General features: G+C 42.6%; 1 protein-coding gene across 3 annotated transcripts in view; it reads left to right on the forward strand.

The window, feature by feature from the left end:
* Window positions 1–19496, forward strand: part of nfatc3a (nuclear factor of activated T cells 3a) — a 180491-nt gene that overhangs the window by 81962 nt on the left and 79033 nt on the right. For all 3 annotated transcript variants that reach the window (XM_043707036.1, XM_043707037.1, XM_043707038.1), the window contains exons 5-6: window positions 12128–12300; window positions 13851–13991. In XM_043707036.1, coding sequence (XP_043562971.1) covers window positions 12128–12300; window positions 13851–13991 — 314 coding nt within the window. The remainder of the gene's footprint in view (window positions 1–12127; window positions 12301–13850; window positions 13992–19496) is intronic.

A 19496-nucleotide genomic window follows, 5' to 3' on the forward strand; every position in this document is an offset into this window, starting at 1 on the left:
GCCATATCTTTCCTTACTTTGCTCCGCATCCTAAGATGCATCCCATCTGGACCAGGCATTCTGCCAAGCATTTAAATGTGTGCTCTTCAACTGTTTTTATCCTGTCCAATCTGCAGTTATAGAGTCAGACAGCATAGAAAAAGGCTGCTTGACCCTTCCTGTCTGTGCTGACTAACAAACACCAATCTACATTAATCCCATTTACCCATACTTGGTTTTTAACCTACTATGCAACAATGTCTGCCTTCACTACCCTCTCAGGCAGCCTGTTCCAATATTTCTACCACCCTCTGGGAGGAAAGAAATTCCTTTTTGGAACTCCTTAAACCATTTGTTGCTCTCCTTAAACTTATGCCTTCAGGCCTTAGAAATATCTGACATGGGGAAGAGTTTCTCCATTATCTACCCCTCCTAATTTTGTATATTTTAATCAATGCCCCCCCTCAGTCTTCTCTGCTGCAAGGAAAACAAACCCAGCTTATTCAGTCTCTCCTCATAACTGAGACTTTTCACTCCGGGATAGCGACATTCGGTAAATCTCCTCAGCTCCCTCTCCAGTGCAGTCACGGCCTTCCGATAGTATACCGACGAGCTGTATTCATTCCAACTGTGGTCTAACCGAAGTTTTATAAACTTATAATAAGACTTCCTTTCTCCTATATTCTCCACACCTATACACATCACGTATGCCACCTTTACTGTCCTGTCTACCTGTGCTGATACCTTCAGGGATCTATGAACTTGTACACCAGGACCCCTTTGTTCCTCAGTACTCCCAGGGATTGACCATTCATTGTATGTGTCCTTCCCTTATTAGACGTCCCAAAATGCACCATCTCCCACTTATCCAAATTAAATTTAGGGAGCTGGAGTTGGATGAACTTCGGATCATTCGGGAGGCAGAGGAGGTTATTGACAGGACTTAGAGAGGTAGTCACTCCCCAGATAAAAAAAAAAGACAGATGGGTGACAGTTAGGGGACAGAAAGGGAACCGACAGGCAGTGCAGGGATCCCCTGTGGCCATTCCCCTCAACAATAAGTATACCGTTTTGGATACTGTTGGGGGCGGATGATGGTTTACCAGGGCAAAGCAGTGGGGCACCTGCTCCTCAGAAGGGAAGGGGGAGGGGAGCAGAGCAGTAGTCATTGGGGACTCGATAGTTAGGGGGACAGATAGGAGGTTCTGTGGGGACGAGAGAGACTCATGGTTGGTGTGTTGCCTCCTGGGTGCCAGGGTCCGTGATGTCTCTGATCGTGTTTTTGGGATCCTTCGGGGAGAGGGAGAGCAGCCCCAAGTCGTGGTCCACATTGGCAACAACGACACAGGTTGGAAGAGAGATGGGGACTTGAGGCAGAAATTCAGGGAGCGAGGATGAAAGTTTAGAGTAGGACAAACAGACTGTTTCTTTCTGGTTTGCTGCCCGTGCCACGTGCTAGTGAGGTGAGGAATAGGGGGAAGAAAGGGGTTGAACACGTGGCTACAGAGATGGTGCAGGAAGGAGGGTTTCAGGTTTTTGGATAATTGGAGCTCTTTCTGGGGTAGGTGGGACCTCTAAAAGCAGGATGGTCTTCATCTAAACCAGAGGGGTACCAATATCCTGGGTGGGAAATTCGCTAAAGCTATTAAGGTGGATTTAAACTAATACAGCAGGGGGATGGGAACCAAAATTGTAGGACAGTTACAGAAGAGGATGAGAGTAGGGAGTTCCAAAATCAAGTATCTGACACTGGCAAGCGAGAACCTGGTTTGAAGTGTGTGTACTTCAACGCGAGGAGCATCCAAAATAAAGTGGGTGAACTGGCAGCTTGGGTTGGTATCTGGGACTTCGATGTTGTGGCCATTACGGAGACATGGATAGAGCAGGGACAGGAATGGCTGTTGCAGGTTCCGGGATTCAGATGTTTTAGTAAGAACATAGAAGATGGTAAAAGAGGGGGAGGTGTGGCAATGTTGATCAGGGACAATATTACAGTTGTAGAAAGGATGTTTCGGAACTTAGTTAACTGAGGTAGTATGGACTGAGGTTAGAAACAGGAAAGGAGAAGTCACCATGCTGGGAGTTTTCTATAGGCCTCCGAATAGTCCCAGAGATGTAGAGGAAAGGATAGCAAAGATGATTCTTGATAAGAGTGAGAGAGGCAGGGTAGTTGTCACAGGGCACTTCAACTATCCAAATATTGACTGGGATCACTACAGTACGAGTACTATAGATGGTTCAGTTTTTGTCCAGTGTGTGCAGGAGGGCTTCCTGACACAGTATGTAGACAGGCCTACAAGGGGCGAAGCCACTTTAGATTTAGTACTGGGTAACGAGCCTGGCCAGGTGTTAGATTTGGAAGTAGGTGAGCACTTAGGAGACAGCGATCACAATTCTGTCAGGTTTACTTTAGTGATGGAAAGGGGTAGGTGTACTCCACCGAGCAAGAGTTACAGCTGGGGGAAGGGAAATTATGATGCGATTAGGAAAGATTTAGGAAGCGTAGAATGGGGAAGGAAACTACAGGGGATGAGCACATTAAAAATGGGGAAGGAAACTACAGGGGATGAGCACATTAAAAATGTGGAGCTTATTCAAGGAAAAGATCCTGTATGTCCTAGATAAGTATGTACCTGTCAGGCAGGGAGGAAGATATAGAATGCGTGAGCCGTGGTTTACTAAGGAAGTAGAATCCCTGGTTAAGAAGAAGAAGGCTTATGTTCGGACAAAATGTGAAAACTCAGTTAGGGCGCTTGAGGGTTACAAGGAAGTCAGGAAAGACCTAAAAAGAGAGCTCAGAAGAGCCAGGAGGAGACATGAGAAGTTGTTGGCGGATAGGATCAGGGTTAACCCTAAGGCTTTCCATAGGTATGTCTGGAATAAAAGAATGACGAGAGTTAAATTAGGGTCACTCAAGGATAATAGTGGGAAGTTGTGTGTGGAGATAGAGGAAGCACTAAATAAATATTTTTCGACAGTGTTCACTATAGAAAATGAAAGTGCTGGCGAGGAAGATACAGAGATACATGCATCTAGACTAGAAGACATTGAGGTTCACTAGGAAGAGGTATTAGAAATACTGCAGAGTGTGAAAATAGACAAATCCCCTGGGCCGGATGGGATCTATCCTAGGATCCTCTGGGAAGCAAGGGAAGAGATTGCCGAGCCTTTGGCATTGATCTTCAAATCATCATTGTCTACAGGAATAGTGCCTGAGGACTGGAAGATAGCAAATGTGGTTCCCTTGTTTAAAAAGGGTAGTAGAGACAACCCTGGTAATTACAGACCAGTGAGACTCACTTCAGTTGTTGGAAAAGTTTTGGAAAAGGTTATAAGAGATAGGATTTATAACCATCTGGAAAAGAATAATCTGATCAGGGACAGTCAGCACGGTTTTGTGAAGGGTAGGTCGTGCCTAACGAATGTTATTGAGTTTTTTGACAAAGTGACCAAACAGGTAGATGAGAGTAAACCAGTTGATGTTGTGTATATGGATTTCAGCAAGGCGTTCGATGAGGTTCCCCACAGTAGGCTATTATACAAATAGTGGCGGAATGGGATTGTGGGTGACATAGCAGTTTGGATCAGTAATTAGCTTGCTGAAAGAAAACAGAGGGTTGTCGTTGATGGAACATGTTCATCTTGGTGTCCATTTACTAGCGGCCTACCGCAAGGGTCGGTGTTGGGTCCACTGCTGTTTGTAATTTTTATAAATGACCTGGATGAGGGCTTAGAAGGGTGGGTTAGTAAATTTGCAGACGACACTAAGGTTGGTGGAGTTGTGGATAGTGTCGAAGGATGTAGTAGGTTGCAGAGAGACATAGATAGGATGCAGAACTGGGCTGGGAGGTGGCAAATGGAGTTTAATGTGGACAAGTGTGAGGTGATACACTTTGGACAGAGTAATTGGAATGCAAAGTACTGGGCTAATGGTAAGATTCTTGGGAATGCAGATGAGCAGAGAGATCTCGGTGTCCATGTACACAGATCCCTGAAAGTTGCCACCCAATTTACAGGGTTGTTAAGAAGGCATACAGTGTTTTGGCCTTTATTAATAGAGGGATTGAGTTCCAGAACCAGGAGGGTATGCTGAAGCTGTACAAAGCTCTGATACGGCCACACTTGGAGTATTGCGTACAGTTCTGGTCACCGCATTATAAGAAGGATGTGGAAGCTTTGGAAAGGGTGCAGAGGAAATTTACTAGGATGTTGCCTGGTATGGTAGGAATGTCTTATGAGGAAAGGCTGAGGGCCTTGAGGCTGTTCCCGTTAGAGAGAAGGAAGTTGAAAGGTGACTTAATAGAGATATACAAGATAATCAGAGGGTTAGATAGGGTGGACAGGGAGAGCCTTTTTCCAAGTATGGGGATGGCAAACACGAGGGGACAACTTTAAAGTAAGGGGAGATAGGTATAAGACGGATGTCACAGGTAGTTTCTTTACTCAGAGTAGTAAGGGTATGGGATACTTTGCCTGCAACGGTAGTAGATTCGTTAAGTTTAAGTGCATTTAAGTCGTCATTGGACAGGCATGTGGACGTAGTGTAGTGTGGATAGTGTAGGTGGGATGGGCTTCAGATTAGTATGACAGGGTGGCGCAACATTGAGGGCCGAAGGACCTGTACTGCGCTGTAATGTTCTATGTTCTGTGTAAATTCCATCTGCTATTATGCTCTTCAATTTACCATCTGACCAACAGCAGACTAAAGCCAGAAGTCTCCTCAGTGCCAACAACCCCACCAATTTTCATGTCATCTGCAAACTTACTAATTATACCTTCTACATTTGCATTGAAGTCCTTAATGCTCATAACAAGCAACAAGGGTTCCAGCACTGAGCCCTGTGATACACCACTGGTCACAGGCTTCCAATGACAAAAATGCACCCCACCGTCACTCTTTGCCTCCTATTTGTAAGCCACTTTTGGATCCAGTTTACCACCTTGCTTGGATCCCATGGGCTCTTACCTTTCAAACCATCCTTAAATATTGTAACTTGTTAAAGGCCTTATCCACGTCCATGTAAACCTCATCAATTGCACTACCTTAATGAATTTATTCAGTCACTGTTTCAAAAAACTCAATTAAGATAGCTAGGCAGAATATTCCTCGAAGAAACACATGCTGCCTATCCCTGATCAGTCCCTACCTTTCCAAGTATTGATTTATCCTGCCCTTCAGAATTTTTTCCAATAATCTCCCTACCACTAACGTAAAACTAACTGATCTGCAATTAAAAACCAAAAAATCTGCAGATGCTGTGAATCAGAAGCAAAAACAAATTGCTGGAAAAGCTCACCAGCCTGGCACCATCTATGGAGAGCAATCAGAGTTAACGTTTCGGGCTGAGTGCCCTTTCCTCAGAATTCAGCAAAGATGTTGTTGAGTGTTCCGTCCCACATGGAGACATACTGGCAAGATAATTATTATAAATCTCTCCGCCTATATGTTCTGTGCCCGTGCGCCTTCCTCCACTTCACCTGATGAAGGAGCAGTCTTCCAAACGTTTGTGATTTTAAATAAACCTGTTGGACTATAACCTGGTATTGTGTGACCTCTGACTTTGTTTACTCCAGTCCTACCCTGGCATCTCCACATCATATGAATTTTAAACTTATCTTAAGGTCACTGTCCCCTAAGTGTTCATCCACTGAAGCTTCAACTACTTGACCAGCTTCATTCTCTAGAATTAGGTCTAGCACTGCCCGATACAAATAGGTCAAACTATGTATGGGTGCAGAATGCTCTCCTGAATGCACTTTAGAAGGTCAATTCCATCTGATCCTTTCATACTAGAACAATCCCAGTTATTGTTAGGAAAGTTGAAGTTCCCTACACTTACAATCTTGTTTCTCCTTTGTGAGTTGCCTACATATCTGCTCCTCCATCTCCCTCAGACTGTTGGAAGATGTGTAGTATAATCCTAGCAAGATAATAGCCCCTTTTTTTTATTTCCAAGCTCTATTCATGTGGCCTCATTTGAAGATCCTTCAGTGACATCCTCCCTCATTATTGCAGTGATGGTTTCCTTTGCCAACAATACAATGCACAGTCTCTTAATTATCCCTGCATCCCCTCAACTACTATACCCTGGAATCCTGGCAAAGAGAGGCAACATATGGTTGAGAATCTCATTTGCTGCCACAGAACCGCCTGTCAATTCCCCTCACAATTGAGTCTGTATCACTAAAATCTCTCCCAGTCTTTTTCCTCCCTCGCTGTGCAGCAGAACTGACCAGGGTGCCACAAATGTGTCTACTGATGCCTTCCCCTGACAGGGCATCGCCCTGCAACAGTGTCCAAAATGGTATATCTGTTTGATAGGAGAATAGCCACAGGCGACTCCGCATTGCCTCCCATACTTACTAGTCTTCTGGTGGTCACCCAATGCTTTTCTGGCTGCGTAGCCCTTACTTGTACCTTCCTGCTCCTTCTTCATAGTAACATTGGCAACACCCTGTTAATGAAGGCAGGTATGAAGCATTCATTCACTACCTTGGCTGTCATCAAAAAAGTCATTGGGTGGAATTTTCTGGGCCTCCAGGGAGCAAGGGAGGAGGCAGGGGACCTGGAAAACTTGGTGAGTTGTCACTAGGGCCGATAATCAATGCGTTCCTGTCTAAGGCATTTTGAGATCAAGAAAGCAGTGATGTTGGGTCTGTGGAAGAGCATTAAGGTGGATAAATCTCCAGGACACAATGGTGTCTACCCCAGGTTTTTAAGAAAGAGGCAAGAGAAGAGATTGCTGGGGCCTTGACCTTGCTATCCAATGGAGAGGTTGTGAAGGACTGGTGAGTAGCTAATGTTGTTCTGCTGTTCAAGAAAGGAAATAGGACTAATCCAGGAAATTATAGACCAGCGAGTCTCTCATCAGTGGTTGAGAACCTATTGGAGAGAACTCTGAGGGATAGGATTTAGGCGCATTTGGAAAAGCACGGCCTAATCAGATACTGTCACAAAACTGGTCCCTTTTTTATAAAGGCTGTTCCTTTTCTCAAGGACACTATGTCCTTTGGTTTTTATCAGAAGGATTGTAAACATCTCCTGGTACCAATCAGACTGGTTTGGTAGGAGATGAAAAGGAATTTGAGAGGCCTTTTGTTTATATGCAAACAGATGAGACTTCAGGCCAAAGTAGTCATGTTTTAGAAGTGATCTGTATAATGAAAGGGGAGTGATCAGCTCTCTAGCAGTTCAGTTCAGTCCAGAACTAGTTGGGAATTCAACAGTGAGTTGTGTGGAAACTCATTCTCTCCTTCTGTCCTTCTCACTTCAACCTGTAAGCATCTGTTCCATTTTTACTGGTTTTTAAGGGGTTTGTTTATTGGGACTGTTGTGTATATTCGGAACAGCATAATTAAGTCTAGTTTGGATAGACTGAGTTCTGTAGGGGTTCTTTATTCTATTCTTTGTGTTTCATTGTGTAATTTTGTGAATACATTTTTGTCCATTTTAAAACCTAGTAGTTAACCTAGCTAGCTTACTGCAGGTAATTCTCACTGTACACTTATCAAAGCAAATTGCAAAGTTATGGTCTGGGTTGCCTGCTCAAGAATGTTTTGGGTGGTTTGGCCTAGTTCATAACAGTACAGTCAGCATGGCTTTGGGTGGGGAAAGGTAAGTCTTACTAATTTGGTTGAATTTTTCAAGGAGGTGACTAAGTTTTACATGTGGAAGTACTTTGCATGTATTTTGGTAAGACTTGCAACATGGTCCCACCCAGTAGGCTAACTCAGGATTAAAATGCATGGTATTTACAGTGACTTGGCTGCTTGTATTCAGAATTGGCTTGCCCATAGAAGGCAGAGGGTAGTGTTAGAAGGGTGTTTTTCAGGTTGGAGGTCTGTGACTAGTGGTGTTCCGCTACTGGGATCCATACTGGCACCTGCTCGGATGCAAATGTAGATGGGTGAATTAGTAAGTTTGCAGATGGCACAAAGATCAGTGGAGTTGTGGATAATGTAGGAAATTGTCAAAGGATACAGATCAGTTGCAGATATGGGTGGAGAAATGGCAAATGGGTGTTTAATTCAGGCAGTTGTGAGGTCCTGCACTTTGGGAGATAAAATGTTAAGGAAACGTATACAGTTAAAGGTAGGTCCCTAAACAGCATTGATGTACAGAAGGATCTTGGGGTCCTAGTGCATAACTCCCTGAAAGTAGTCACAAGTAGATAAGGTGGTAAAGAAGGCATATGGCATGCTGCCTTTATTGGTCGGGGCATTGAATGCAAGACTCAGGATGTCATGTTGTAGCTTTATAAGACTTCAGTTAGGCCTCACTTAGAGTATTGCATTCAATTCTGTTGCCACATTACAGGAAGGATGTTGATAGAAGACTATAAATTTCAGATGTATAGACAGAGTTGGCAGTCAGAACCTTTTTCCCAGAGTTGAAATGTCTAATACTTGGGGGCATGCATTTAAGGTGAGAGGGGGGGAAAGGTCAAAGGATTCAAAGTTTGTGAAAAGATTTGTAGCTCGTGTGCTCGTTGTTGTGGTTCTGTTCGCCGAGCTGGGAATTTGTGTTGCAGACGTTTCGTCCCCTGTCTAGGTGACATCCACAGTGCTTGGGAGCCTCCTGTGAAGTGCTTCTGTGATCTTTCCTCCGGCATTTTTAGTGGTTTGAATCCGCCGCTTCCGGTTGTCAGTTCCAGTCGTCCGTTGCAGTGGCTGTATATTGGGTCCAGGTCGATGTGCTTATTGATTGAATCTGTGGATGAGTGCCATGCCTCTAGGAATTCCCTGGCTGTTCTCTGTTTGGCTTGTCCTATAATAGTAGTGTTGTCCCAGTCGAATTCATGTTGCTTGTCATCGTGTGTGGCTACTAAGGATAGCTGGTCGTGTCGTTTCGTGGCGAGTTGGTGTTCATGGATGCGGATCATTAGCTGTCTTCCTGTTTGTCCTATGTAGTGTTTTGACCTACAAAGAATGAAACCTGAAAGCAACAACACCCTCAGATTCTATGGACTACCTAAAGTGCACAAACCAGACATCCCACTCAGACCCATAGTATCACTACCAGGGACACCACCACACAAACTGGCTAAAGAACTACAGCAGAAACTGAAACACCTGATGAGCGGATCCAGACACTCTATACAATCAATACAGGAATTCTTGGGCATCATCAGAAAAATACACATACACAAGGAAGAAACCATGGTCTCATTCGATGTAACGGCACTGTTCAACTCTATCGACAAAACCCTAGCCAGAGAAACAACAGCCAACCTGTTGGACATACAGAACAGACAACAGGACGTTGAACCTATCAACAAAGACGGCATACTCAAACTACTGGACCTGTGCCTCACAACACACTTCACATTCAACAACCAAATATATGAACAAATCAACGGCACACCCATGGCTCACCCATCTCTGGACTCATAGCAGAAGCGGTAATGCAAAGATTAGAACAAACAGTCTTACCGCAAATTCAACCCAAACTCTGGGTCAGATATGTGGATGACACCTTTGTAATCATTAAAAACACAGAAGTAGAGAACACACACCGGATCATCAACGCCACACTCACAGGAATCCGATTCACTAGAGAGGAAGAAAAGGACAACCAACTCCCATTCCTAGACGTGATGGTACAGAGAACACCTAACGGAGAATTCACCACAAAGGTATACAGGAAAGCCACACACACAGACCAAGTCCTGAACTATGAAAGCAACCACCCCAACACACACAAAAGAAGTTGCATCAAGACACTATTCAAAAGGCCACAACACATTGCAGTACACCAGAACTGCAAAAAGAGGAAGAAGAACACCTATACAATGTATTCGCCAAAAACGGATAACCGCACAATTTCATCAATAGATGCCTAAGGGAAAGACAACTGAATGAGGACATGCCACAACCCAAAGGACTAGCCACACTACCATACATAAAGAGCATTTCCGAACTGACAGCCAGACTACTGCGACCACTAGGACTCATAACAGCACACAAACCAACAGCCACTCTCCGACAACAACTCACTAGAACGAAGGACCCGATACCCAGCACAAGCAAAACCAATGTGTACAAAATCCCATGCAAGGACTGCACAAAACACTACATAGGACAAACAAGAAGACAGCTAACGATCCGCATCCATGAACACCAACTAGCCACGAAACGACATAACCAGCTATTCTTAGTAGCCACACACGAAGATGACAAGCAACATGAATTCGACTGGGACAACACTACTATTATAGGACAAGCCAAACAGAGAACAGCCAGGGAATTCCTAGAGGCATGGCACTCATCCACAGATTCAATCAATAAGCACATCGACCTGGACCCGATATACCGGCCACTGCAACGGATAACTGGAACTGACAACCGGAAGCAGCAGATTCAAACCACTACAAATGCTGCAGGAAAAATCACAGAAGCGCTTCACAGGAGGCTCCCAAGTACTGAGGCTGTCACCTAGACAGGGGACGAAACATCTGCAACACAAATTCCCAGCTCGGCGAACAGAACCACAACGAAGGTCAAAGGAGATGTGAGGGGCAATTATTTTTCACATAGAGTGATAGGTGTTTGAAATGTGCTGCCAGCGGTGGTGGTGGAGACAGATACAGTGGTGGGGGGTGGCGGCGTTTAAGGGATTTTTATATAACACATGAATATGCAAGGAATGAAAAGATATTTATCAAGGGCAGGTAGAAAGGATTACTTTAATTTGGCGTCATGTTCGGCACCACATTGGCCAAAAGACCTATTTCTGTACTGTACTGTTCTATATCTCCGCCCAAGGGTGATCTTCCTGTCCCACCTCCATTTAACATCCTTCAGTGTAAGTTAAATACCATTTGACGGTCACTTAAGAGTCTATGTCTGTTAGGGAGAAAGAAGGATTTTGTGTATCTTGATTTGCACTAATCTGAACAAAAGTTAGGAGGTTAGTTGTTGGTAGCCAACCCCTTGACTTTGCTTCTAAACTCCATGGACTGCCTTGTTTATTTTGCCCCCACTACTCAACAATAGTACCTTTTGTCCCTCATTCCTTCTCTATCTTGTGTGTCACTGTTTGCAGCATCAGCAGCAGCCACAGCTTCCTCCATGGTGCTGCCAAGGGCTGGACCTGCCAGCACCTCATTAGTGGCTACAGGTATCCTAGTATCCACTAAAGTGTCTGAACTTTGGTAGACCCTCTCTCCAGGAGTGAACACAAGTGGGTTGACATTTCATGAGTGTGCAAGAGATCCATCAAACAAAGGAAGTTCTGCCTTTATTTTTTCAATGGAATTTGGATAATGCCCCAACTGCAACCTATTTACTCAAAACAGAAAATAATTACATGACTTAGTATCACAAATGTGAATATGTGACTGTCACCTCAAAATGGGGTTTGATTCACTGTTGTGTCGATCATGAGATTGTCTTAACTAATTGCTAATTTTCAGGTAAAATATTTTAAAAATTGATTGCCTGGCTTTGGAACAGAAGTGTTGATCTGTTGACTATGACTGGGTGTTGGTAGTAAGGGTTTTGTGAGCAAGACCAACAGTTTTGTTTTATCCTGATATAATTGATGACTAGAAGCCAGTTTCTGGGAAATGGCCTGATGCTATTAATTAGTCCTGTAGTGATACGGCTTAGGCAGTAATAATTAAAATAAATGTATAAAATCTGAATGACCAGTTAGTGTGTGTTTTACACTCTGAATAGAGGGAAGGCTAAAACAACACAACAATTTGAAACCAATACATACATGACCTGTAAGTCTTTGAATTAGCATCAACGTACATTACCAGCTGAGCAAATATTCCCTTTAGGAATTATAATTGCAGTGCTTCCATGAGTTTTATTAAATTGAGGAGCAAATATCTTTGAGTTCATGCTTAAAAATCCATGTCACTAAACTGAGCAAAAAATGAAGATAATGCAACTGCAAAGTTGTCTGTTCAATGTCCCTAACTAAATGCGAGAAAATCTGTTCATTTATTTAGATTGCTCATTGACCAAACCATTAGTGAGGCTTAGTGTTGACCTGTTTAATTTTGGATATTTTGCTTTTGTTTTGAGAAGGGATTTCAAGTTTTCTTTAAAATACATTTAAAATGTGAACCAATTTAAAGTGATCGTATTTAGATTCATGTAATCATGTTTGTTACAGATCTATGTTGTTTCTTTATAGCATTGACTGTGCAGGAATTTTGAAACTACGCAACTCTGATATTGAACTTCGCAAGGGTGAAACTGACATTGGAAGAAAAAATACAAGAGTTCGCCTTGTTTTCCATGTGCATATCCCACAGCCCAATGGAAAAGTTGTCTCACTGCAAGCAGCTTCCATTCCTGTTGAATGCTGTTAGTATTAAATTCACATTCGTTAAACTTTTTTTTTCCTATTTTGTTTTCCTTCATGCTTCCAAATTTTCCCACGGATATTGCTGCATTTGCAACCTGTTTTATTTGGCAGGTACAAATGTCTCAATCTTGTGCCTCCCACTAGTCGTTGTCAGTTCTTTATGGTTACCTTTAAGAAATCAGCTGATAGCAAAGTTTGAGGAAAGAACTATTGTGTAGAGATGGTGTACCTGCCTCTGGGCCAGAAGGTCAGAGTTTGAAAACCATCTGCTCCAGTGGTCTGTTGTAATTGGTTGATTTAAAAATATATACATGTTGGGTTTAGTCATGTTTAAGGGGCTGTTATGGTGCAGTAGTAGTGTTCCTACCTCTGAGCCAGGAGGCTGGCGTTCAGGTCTCAGATAAATCCTAGATAAATCATAACACATCTAAGCAAGTTAATTTAAAAGATCTTTCATAAAATTTGAGAGAAGGGCTCTTGTGGTGCAGTGGTAGCATCAGGTGGTCCAGGTACGAGTCCTATCTGCTCCAGACTTGTGTAATAACATCTCTGAACATCTTGATTTAGAAAATAACTATAATAAAATTTGATGCAGCTTTTCATTTCACTTCAGCTTCCCCTTTGCTTGTTCTATCTATCCGAACTTTGGAAGCATGAAAAGTGACAAAGCCCGCTTCTAAAAATCAGAGTTAGCCCTGGTTGTTGGCTTGAGGGAGGAAAGAAAGGGAAGCAGGGCAATGTTATTAACTTGTACTTTACTCAAGAGTCTTCGAATGTGGAAGTCTTCATATAGCAGATGGGTGCAGAGGTAGATTCAAGTAGACTTATTTTGAGTTAATATATTTGGGCACTGTTTACAATGTCAGATATTTTTGCGAACTTGCTTTGAAAGTTGTTTATTCTTCACTCTGTCTAGAACGTTAGCAGAGGCACCTCTATGCTGTGCCACTAGTCAATTATGTATGAATGCAAGCTTCTTATTGCCTCAGTAATTAAATGTTTCAGATACAAAATGCTTTTCCTTTCATGTGACCAATCTTGTATTAGAAATAATATGTCACAAAATGATTTAATCACTGCATGTTTCCTAAGCAATCTTCATTTTTAAAGCAAAAATCACATTTGATTAAACTTTAGGTCAAATTTTCTGTTTGAACGTTTTACACTTTCATAACTATCCTATTATCTCAATGCCATCAAAATTCAAAAGAAGATCCTAAATCCTTTTCAGCTGTACTTGATAGTAATCATCAGATGCTTTGTTGATATCGAATTTGCCCTAAATTACATAACAATGCTGGAATAGAGTGCATATTTGGACCGCGTAGGTGCATCCACTAAGCAGGAAAAATAAAACTGCACTATATTGCATTTAAGCAATTTTTAAAATGTGGTTTTGTGATATATACAAGGTTGTGCCCTTCATTCTTGTGCAGTTTAATCTGTTGGCAATTTATATGACCTCTAAGACATTGCATGAAATTTATTGATATAGCAAATGTTGTTTGTTAAGCTTTTTTTGGTAATCCCAGTTATTTGATTAATACAGCTCAGCGTTCAGCTCAGGAACTTCCTCAGATTGAAAAGTACAGCACCAATTCATGCTCGGTCAATGGTGGAGAAGAAATGATCGTTAATGGCTTCAATTTTCTTCCGGAGTCTAAGATTGTCTTCCTTGAAAAGGGCCCAGGTATGGAATTATGGAATTGGTTGTGGTGAATATTATTTGAAGCTATAAATAGCTAATTATGTTTATTTCCAAGAAAAAGTGAATTCAGTTTGATTTATTGTTGTCACATGTATTTGAGTACAGTTAAAAGTTTTGTTTTGCGAGCAGTACGCACAGATCGTAACATGCAAGAACATAGGGTATTTAAACAGAGCGAGACATACAGGGTGACATGCTCAGAGTGCACAAAAGCAAGATTAACATTAGATTTGAAATTACGTCTGTTTAGCAGTCTAATAACAGCAAGGAAAAAGCTGTTCTTGAACTGTTGGTACGTGTGTTTAAGCTTCTATATCTTCTGCCTGAAAGAAGAGGTTGGAAGAGTGTATTACAGGTGGGAGGGGTATTCTCCTTAAATGCCTACATTCTAATCTCATGTTATCATTCTTATGACATTAACCAAATGAAAGTTTATCAGATTGGAAAATTGAACAATAAATTCTCAAGTATTTTATGTAGCGATATCTTGACTACTACATTACAGTGGCTACTTTTTTTCTATTTATTACTATTAGATTCATTGTAAACTTGGTGTTATACTTGACACTGGACTGAATTTACAGCCACATATTCATGATATTGTTAAGTTTAGAATGGCATCGTGGTCAGCACAGACAAGGTGGCCCAAAGGCCCTGTTCCTATGCTGTACTGTTCTATATTCTATGTTCCACCAGTCTCTTAACTCTTTTGAGGTAGTTGTACTCGTCTAATTTTTTTAATTCATTTCTTTTGTTAAGAATGTGGATGTCGCTGACTGGGCCAGCAGTTGTTGCCTATACCTAACTGCCCTCGAACTAAGTGGTTTGCTAGGTTATTTCAGAAGGCAATTAAGAATCATCCACATTGCTGACTATAGAGAATCACACGTAGGCCAGACTTAGGATGACAGATTTCCTTCCTAAACAACATTAGTGAACCAGATGGGTAGTTATGACAATCTACAATGGTTACATAATTACCATTAGATCAGTTTTTAATTCCAGATTTTCATTGAATTCAAATTTAACCATCTACCATGGTGGGGTTTGAGCCCATGTCCCTACAGTGTTAGTCTTGGAATTGCCTAGGTATGTCCTGATAACAGAAAGCAGGACAAATCCAACTCAGCCAATTGCCACGCTATCTGTCTTCTGTCAGTGATCAGCAGCATCATGGAAGAAGTTGTCAACAGTATTGACAAGCAGCACTTGTTGAGCAATAGCCAACTCTTTGATGCTCCATTTAGGTTTGGGCCACTCAGCTCCTGACCTCATTACAGACTTTTAGATTAGATTAGATTAGATTACTTACAGTGTGCAAACAGGCCCTTCGGCCCAACAAGTCCACACCGACCCGCCGAAGCGCAACCCACCCATACCCCTACATTTACCCCTTACCTAACACTACGGGCAATTTAGCATGGCCAATTCACCTGACCTGCACATCTTTGGACTGTGGGAGGAAACCGGAGCACCCGGAGGAAACCCACGCAGACACGGGGAGAACGTGCAAACTCCACACAGTCAGTCGCCTGAGGCGGGAATTGAACCCGGGTCTCTGGCGCTGTGAGGCAGCAGTGCTAACCACTGTGCCACCGTGCCGCCCTTAAGCGTGGACAAAAGAGCTGAATTCCAGAGGAAAGACGAGAGTGACTGTTCTTGAAATCAAGCCAGCACTTGACCGAATATGGCATCATGGAATTCAAGCAACGCAGGAGTCAGTAGAAATCAGAGGATAACTCTCTGCTGTTTGGTGGCATATCTAGTGCAAGGGAAAGGTGGTTGTAGTATGGAAGGTCAATCACCTCAGCCACAGGACAGTGGTGAGGCCTATTCTGGAATACTGTTCAGGCAGTTATACGAAGGATATTATTAAGCTGCAGCAGGTTCTGAAGAGATTTACCAGGGTGTTGCCATGTATGGAAAGTTTTAGTTATAAAGAAAGGCTGGATAAGCTGGAACTTTTCTCACTGGAGTGTAAGAAGCTGAGAGGCAACCTGACAAAAGTTTATAAAATGATGACAGGTATAGATAGCGTTAATAGCTTTCCTAGGTTGGGGAATTTCACTACTAGAGGGCACATTTTACGGTGAGAGGAGAGAAATTTAAAAAAGATTTGAGGGGCAAATCTTTTTTACACTGTGGCTCGTGTGGGGAATGAATGTCTTAAGGAAGTGGTGGATGAGGGTGCAATTATCGCATTTAAAAGATATTTGGATAAATACATGAATAGGAAAGGTTTGGAGGAATATGAACAGGGAGCAGGAGGTGGGACTATTCCGTTTGGGATTATATTGGGAATAGACTGGTTAGACCAAAGGATCTGTTTCCGTGCTATATGACTCTTAAGATGTGTCCTAGGCCCAATCCTCATCTGATACTTAGTCAATGACCTTCTCTTCATCATAAGGTCAGAAATAGGAATATTTTCTGATGATTACATAGAAATATAGAAGATAGGAGCAGGAGGTGGTCTTTCGGACCTTCAAGCATGCTCTGCCATTCATCACGACCATGGCTGATCTTCCAACACAGTAGCCTAATCCCGCTTTTTCCCCATAATCTTTGATCCCATTCACCCCAAGTGCTATATCTAGCCGCCTCTTGAATATATTCAATGTTTTGGTATCAATTATTTCCTGTGGTAATGAATTCCACAAGCTTACCACTACTTTGGATAAAGAAATGTCTCCTTATCTCTACCCCAAATCCTTAGACTGGTTCTGGTCACACCCACCATCAGGAACATCCTCCCTGCGTCTATCCGAGTAGTCTGTTAGACTTTGAAGTCTCTTATGAGATTCTCTCTCCCTCCGACCCACCCACCCACCAATAGTCTGAACTCCAGGAAAATGTTTCTAACCTCGTCAATCTCTCCTCGTATACTATCCCTGGAATCAGCCTGGTAAACCTTCACTTCACTCCTAAGGAAAGAATACTAAATCTGCACATAATATTCTTGGGTGTGGCCTCACCAAGGCCCTGTATAACTGCAACAACACATCCCTGCTCCTGTACTCGAAACGTCTTGCAATGAAGGCCAGCATACCATTTGCCTTCTGGACTTTCATGCACACTTCAGCGACTGGTGCACAATGATACCCAGGTCCTGCTGCACACTCCCCTCTCCCAATTTACAGCCATTCAGGTAGTATTCTGCCTGCTTGTTTTTGCTTCCAAAGAGAATAACCTCCCATTCATCCAAATTATACTGTATCTGTCATTGATTTGTCCACTCACCCAACCTGTCCAGATCATGCTGAAGGATCTCTACGTCTTCGTCACAGTTCACTATCCCACCCGACTTGGTATCAGCTGTGAACTTGGAGATGTTATATTTTGTTCATCCAAATCATTAATAAATATTGTCAACATCTGGGGTCCCAGCACTGATCACTGTGGCACCCGACTAGTTCCTGCCTGCCAATTTGAAAATGACCCATTAATTCCTATTCTTTGTTTCCTGTCTGCCAGCCGGTTTTATATCCATCTCAATACACTTTCCCCAATCCCATGCACTTTACTCTTGCACAATAATTTATTATGTGGGACTTTGTCCAAATATATGAATTGACTGGGTCCCCCTTGTCAACTGTACTAACTACATCTTCGTAGAATTCCAATAGATGTCAAAAATGATTTTCCCTTCATAAATCCATGCTAACTCTGTCTGATTGTGCCACTGCTTTCTAAATGCTATGCTATGACATTGTATGAATTCTCCCCACTATTGATGTTAGGCTTGCTGTTTTGTAATTCCCTGTTTTCTCTCTACCTTCCTTTTTGAATATTGAAGTGACATTAAGTACCTTCCAATCTGCAGCGACTGTTCCAGAGTCTATAGACTCCTGGAAGATCACCACCAATGCATCCTCTATTTCTACAGCCACTTCCTTCAATACTCTGAAATGTAGATTATTGGGCTCTGGGGATTTATCTGCTTCAATCCCATCAATTTTCCGAGCACCATTTCTCTACTAATATTGATTAATACTCAGTTCGTCCCTCTCACTAAATCCTGCATTCTCCAACATTTCTGGTATCTGATTTATGTCCTTTGAAATTCCCCCTCTATGGCCTTGTGGCTAATTTGATTTGCCCAATCTATATACAGATTAAAATCACCCATGATGACCGATCTTCCCCTGTCACATGCAACTCCAATTTCCTGTTTAATGCCATTCCCAACATCACCACTGCTGTTTGGGGGCCTATACATGACACCCAGTAATGTTTTCTGTCCCTTGGTATCTCTCAACTCTACTCTATTGTGAGAGCTAATATCCTTTCTCACTATTGTGATAATTTCCTCTTTAACCAGCAATGCCATTACACCACCATTTCCTTTTTGCCTGTCCTTCCTAAATACTGAATACCCTCTGACATTCAGTTTCCATCCCTGGTCGCCCTACAGCCATGTATCCGTAATTCCAATTATATTGTACCCATTTACATCTATCTGTGCAATTAGTTCATCCACTTTATTGCAAATGTTCTGCGCTTTAAGCTTCTTTTTAACATTGTTTGTCTCACTCCCAATATTTTTCTCAACAGTCTTGTTTGAATTTTGTCCTTGGTTTCTCTGCCTATCACTTCTTATTTCCTTTTCTGTCTTCTGTCTAGATCCTTCCTCTTCCTCTAACTCCTTACATGGCTTCCCATCTCCTGGCATATCCCTCCTCAACCGCTCTAGCAAACACTCCCCCGAAGCATCAGTACCAGTCCTGTCCAAGTATAATCCATACAATTTATAGAGGTCCCACTTCGAACCACTCCCAATGCCCCAAGAATCTGAAACCGTCCCACTGTGCAGCATTGCACAATGTTCAGCACCATTTGCAATTCCTCAGATACTGAAACAGTCCATGTCCATATGCGGCAAGACCTGGATAACATTCAGGCCTAACGTAGTAAGTAGTAACGTTGCACCTAACAGGTGGCTAGGCAATGACGGATGAGAAATGAAAATTCAATCCAATGACATTTGATCAAGACAAAAGATGGAAAATTATAGGCCAATTAGCCTAACCTCGGTTGTTGGTAAAATTCTAGAATCCATCGTTAAGGATGAGGTTTCTAAATTCTTGGAAGAGCAGAGTCGGATTAGAACAAGTCAACATGGATTTAGTAAGGGGAGGTCATGCCTGACAAACCTGTTAGAATTCTTTGAAGAGGTGACAAGTAGGTTAGACCAGGGAAACCCAGTGGATGTGGTCTATCTAGACTTCCAAAAGGCCTTTGAAAAGGTGCCACACGGGAGGCTGCTGAGTAAGGTGAGGGTCCATGGTGTTCGAGGTGAGCTACTGGCGTGGATTGAGGACTGGCTGTCTGACAGAAGGCAGAGAGTTGGGATAAGAGGTTCTTTTTCGGAATGGCAGCCGGTGACAAGCAGTGTCCCATAGGGTTCAATGTTGGGGCCGCAGCTGTTCACGTTATATATTAATGATCTGGATGAAGGGACTGGGGGCATTCTAATGAAGTTTGCCG

The sequence above is a fragment of the Chiloscyllium plagiosum genome, chromosome 17 (genome assembly GCF_004010195.1).
Source record: "Chiloscyllium plagiosum isolate BGI_BamShark_2017 chromosome 17, ASM401019v2, whole genome shotgun sequence".
NCBI classification, from domain to species: Eukaryota; Metazoa; Chordata; class Chondrichthyes; order Orectolobiformes; family Hemiscylliidae; genus Chiloscyllium; species Chiloscyllium plagiosum.